The 3,006-nt window shown below is 60.9% G+C and overlaps 1 protein-coding gene across 3 annotated transcripts in view; it reads right to left on the bottom strand.

The window, feature by feature from the left end:
* Positions 1-1,085: 1,085 nt before the first annotated feature.
* Positions 1,086-3,006, bottom strand: part of SZRD1 (SUZ RNA binding domain containing 1) — a 13,606-nt gene continuing 11,685 nt past the window's right edge. For all 3 annotated transcript variants that reach the window (XM_027909326.1, XM_027909327.1, XM_027909329.1), the window contains one exon: positions 1,086-1,567. In XM_027909326.1, coding sequence (XP_027765127.1) covers positions 1,465-1,567 — 103 coding nt within the window. In that variant the 3' untranslated portion in view covers positions 1,086-1,464. The remainder of the gene's footprint in view (positions 1,568-3,006) is intronic.

The raw sequence follows: 3,006 nt of genomic DNA, 5'->3' as shown, positions 1-3,006 counted from the left end.
GGCGCGGTGACTGCGGTTATTGCTGACGTCCTTCCACACTCCCGGAGCTCATCCCGACCACCAGAAGGGGGGAAAACTGAGACCCCCCCCAAACCACCTGGGGCTGGGATCCCCGGGGAATCCCCAGGGAATCCCCAGGGAGTCCCCAGGGAATCCTCAGGGAATCCTGCCCCCCCTGCAATCAGCCCTCAGGAGCTCACTGAGCTCTGGCGGATCTGTGGGATGCACAGGTGGTTTTTCTCTTCCCATTCCTGTGGGATTGAAGCCGTATTTCCATGCAGGAAGTGCTGCCCTGCACAGACACCATGTCAGGATTGGCTTGTTCACCCTTGAACCTACTGAAGGCAGCACCCAGACCCCGGGAATCTGCTGGGAATCCGCCGGGAACCACACAGGGAATTCCAGGTCCCCTCCAAGAGCAGCATTTAGTGTTCATCTCATCCCTTGATATTCAGCTTCATCCAGGGGGAACATCCCTGTTCTTGCGGAGCACCAGCCTCTTCCTGGGAGCTGGAGGAGGGCAATCCCCTTCCTGAAGACGGAGGGATCATCCAGGCTCCCTCCAAGGCTGGGTTTGTTCCCGGGGTCTGGAATTCTGGGAGGCAAACGCAGCTCGTACCGTCCCTGCGGGGTCGGACCCTGCGGACATCCCGCTCTCCGCTCCAGGATACTCCTCCTCACCACACATCCCAAATTCTTCACTGCCTGGACCTCTGTGGCCAGGCAGCAGGAATTTTCACAGGATCACTCCACATTCCCTTCTGCCCAAGAGCCCAACCAAGGGGTGTTCTAAGCTTTTCCTCAAAGCAGCAGGAAAAGGGAGCCGAGCTTGCACAGGAGTGAGACGTGGACCAGGTCCGGCTCCGAGGTATCCGGGGAGATCCAAGAGTCCACTTCCTCAGAAGGAGAAGCAAGAGCTTGTGAACCCCGAGCCACTCAACTCATGGAAATCCATTGGAATTCCTTTGGGAACACTGAACTACCTCTGTGCATTAACACAAACAGGTCAAACCCTTCTCACGCACTCGGCCGATCCCAGACAGAGAAAACAAACAGAAAATCAAACAGAAGAACCCAAAATCCTCGGAAACAGAACTCGCTCTGGAAGTGATGAGGACAACATGCGTGGCTGGGGACACTTCCCATCTTTTTTTTTTCCTTAAATGCCGGGGTTTCGACTACAACAAACGTTATTGCTGGCGCCAGCCCCGACCCGAGCGGCACACGCAGCTCCCGGTGCCCGAGTCCGGCACCCCCCTCCTCATCCCGCTGGATCCTCGGGACAGCCCTGCCGGCATCGCCGCTCACAGTGGGTGCAGAGGGGAGGTCACAGTGCGTGGGGCTGAAGGTCACAGTGGGCAGAGCCAAGGGGTCACAGTGCAAATCATGCCGGGAGTCCCCCTTGCCCAGGTCCGTGTGTCCGTGCCGGGGGCCCGGCGTTCCGGAACGGCGGCGCATCCGCCTTTATCTGCGCTGCTTGAAGCCCTGCGAGCCATCGGGGCCCAGCGGCTGCCGGATCACATTGTTGGGCTGTCGGGTGTCCTCCGGCTGCGAGATCCGGGTGGGCCTGCAGGGAGAGAGGGGTCAGAGCGGCCGGGAATGCGGGCTGGAATTCCGTGTGCCCTCGGCAAAGCCGCAGGCGCCCGCTGAGGGGGGAACACACCCACGATGGAATACCAGGACGTGCTTCCCAGCACAGGGAGGACCTGGAGCTGCTGGAGCCACTCCAGAGGAGCCACCAAGGGGATCAGAGGGATGGAGCAGCTCTGAGATGGGGAAAGGATGAAAGGATTGGTCATTCTGGGGAAGCTCCAGGAGCTCAGAGCCCCTTCCAGAGCCTAAAGGGGCTCTGAGAGAGCTGGACAGGGACTTTGGACAAGGGCCTAGAGGGGCAGGACAAGGGAATGCCTTCCCACTGCAAGAGGGCAGGGACAGATGGGATATTGGGAATTCCTCCCTGTGAGGGTGGGCAGGCCCTGGCACAGGGTGCCCAGAGAAGCTGTGGCTGCCCCTGGATCCCTGGAAGTGTCCAAGGCCAGGTTGGACGGGGCTTGGAGCAGCCTGGGCTGGTGGAAGGTGTCCCTGCCCAGGGCAGGGGTGGAACAAGATAATCTTTAAGGTCCTTTCCAACCCAACCCATTCCATGATTCTGTGAGGATGACTCTGGGTGCCCTCCCTGCTCTCCACACCCCCAGCCTGCTCTTCCAAGGTGCTCAGATCATCCCACGGCTGCACTGGGCATGGTCGGGGCACCTCCAGCTCTGGGAACACTCCTGGGACCCTCTGGACAAGGAGGACACGGAGGGGCTGGAGCGTGTGCAGGGAAGGGAACGGAGCTGGGAAGGGGCTGGAGCAGCAGGAGCAGCTGAGGGAGCTGGGGGGGCTCAGCCTGGAGAAAAGGAGGCTCAGGGGGGACCTTCTGGCTCTGCAATCCCTGACAGGAGGGGGGAGCTGAGGGGGGGTCGGGCTCTGCTCCCAGGGAACAGGGACAGGAGGAGAAGGAACGGCCTCCAGCTGGGCCAGGGGAGGGGCAGGTTGGACAGCAGGAGGAATTTCTCCATGGAAAGGGTGGTCAGGCCTTGGCAGGGGCTGCCCAGGAGGGGGTGGAGTCCCCACCCTTGGAATTGTTCCAAAGGCATGTGGATGTGGCACCTGGGGACAGGTGGAGACCACAGCGCTGGGTTAATGGCTGGTCTTGATGATCTGGGACAGCTTTTCCAGCCTTAATAATTCCACCATTTATGGCCTTGTCAGGCACCTCCAGTTCCCTGCACTCCCACCTAGTGGAGGCTTTGCTGGCAGAGCACTGCTCCCTCCCTGCTCCCTCCCTGCTCTCCCAGGAGCTCATCCCCGAGCTCTGCCAGGCAGGCACTGCCCCGGGGGCCGCTCTCACCTGTCTAGGATGGGTTTGTCCTGCTCCTCCTCGGGGCTGGCGCTGCCCAGGATCCGTTTCCTGGCCTCGGCGTACTCGGCCTCCCTCTGTGCCAGGGATTTCACCGGGAAGGC

Source organism: Empidonax traillii, unplaced genomic scaffold, assembly GCF_003031625.1.
Source record: "Empidonax traillii isolate 1590-97213 ecotype Southwest subspecies unplaced genomic scaffold, ASM303162v1 scaffold2066:size40180, whole genome shotgun sequence".
In the NCBI taxonomy this organism is placed as follows: Eukaryota; Metazoa; Chordata; class Aves; order Passeriformes; family Tyrannidae; genus Empidonax; species Empidonax traillii.
The sequence above is the reverse complement of the archived record's forward strand: the minus strand, read 5'-3'. Positions and strand labels throughout refer to the sequence as shown.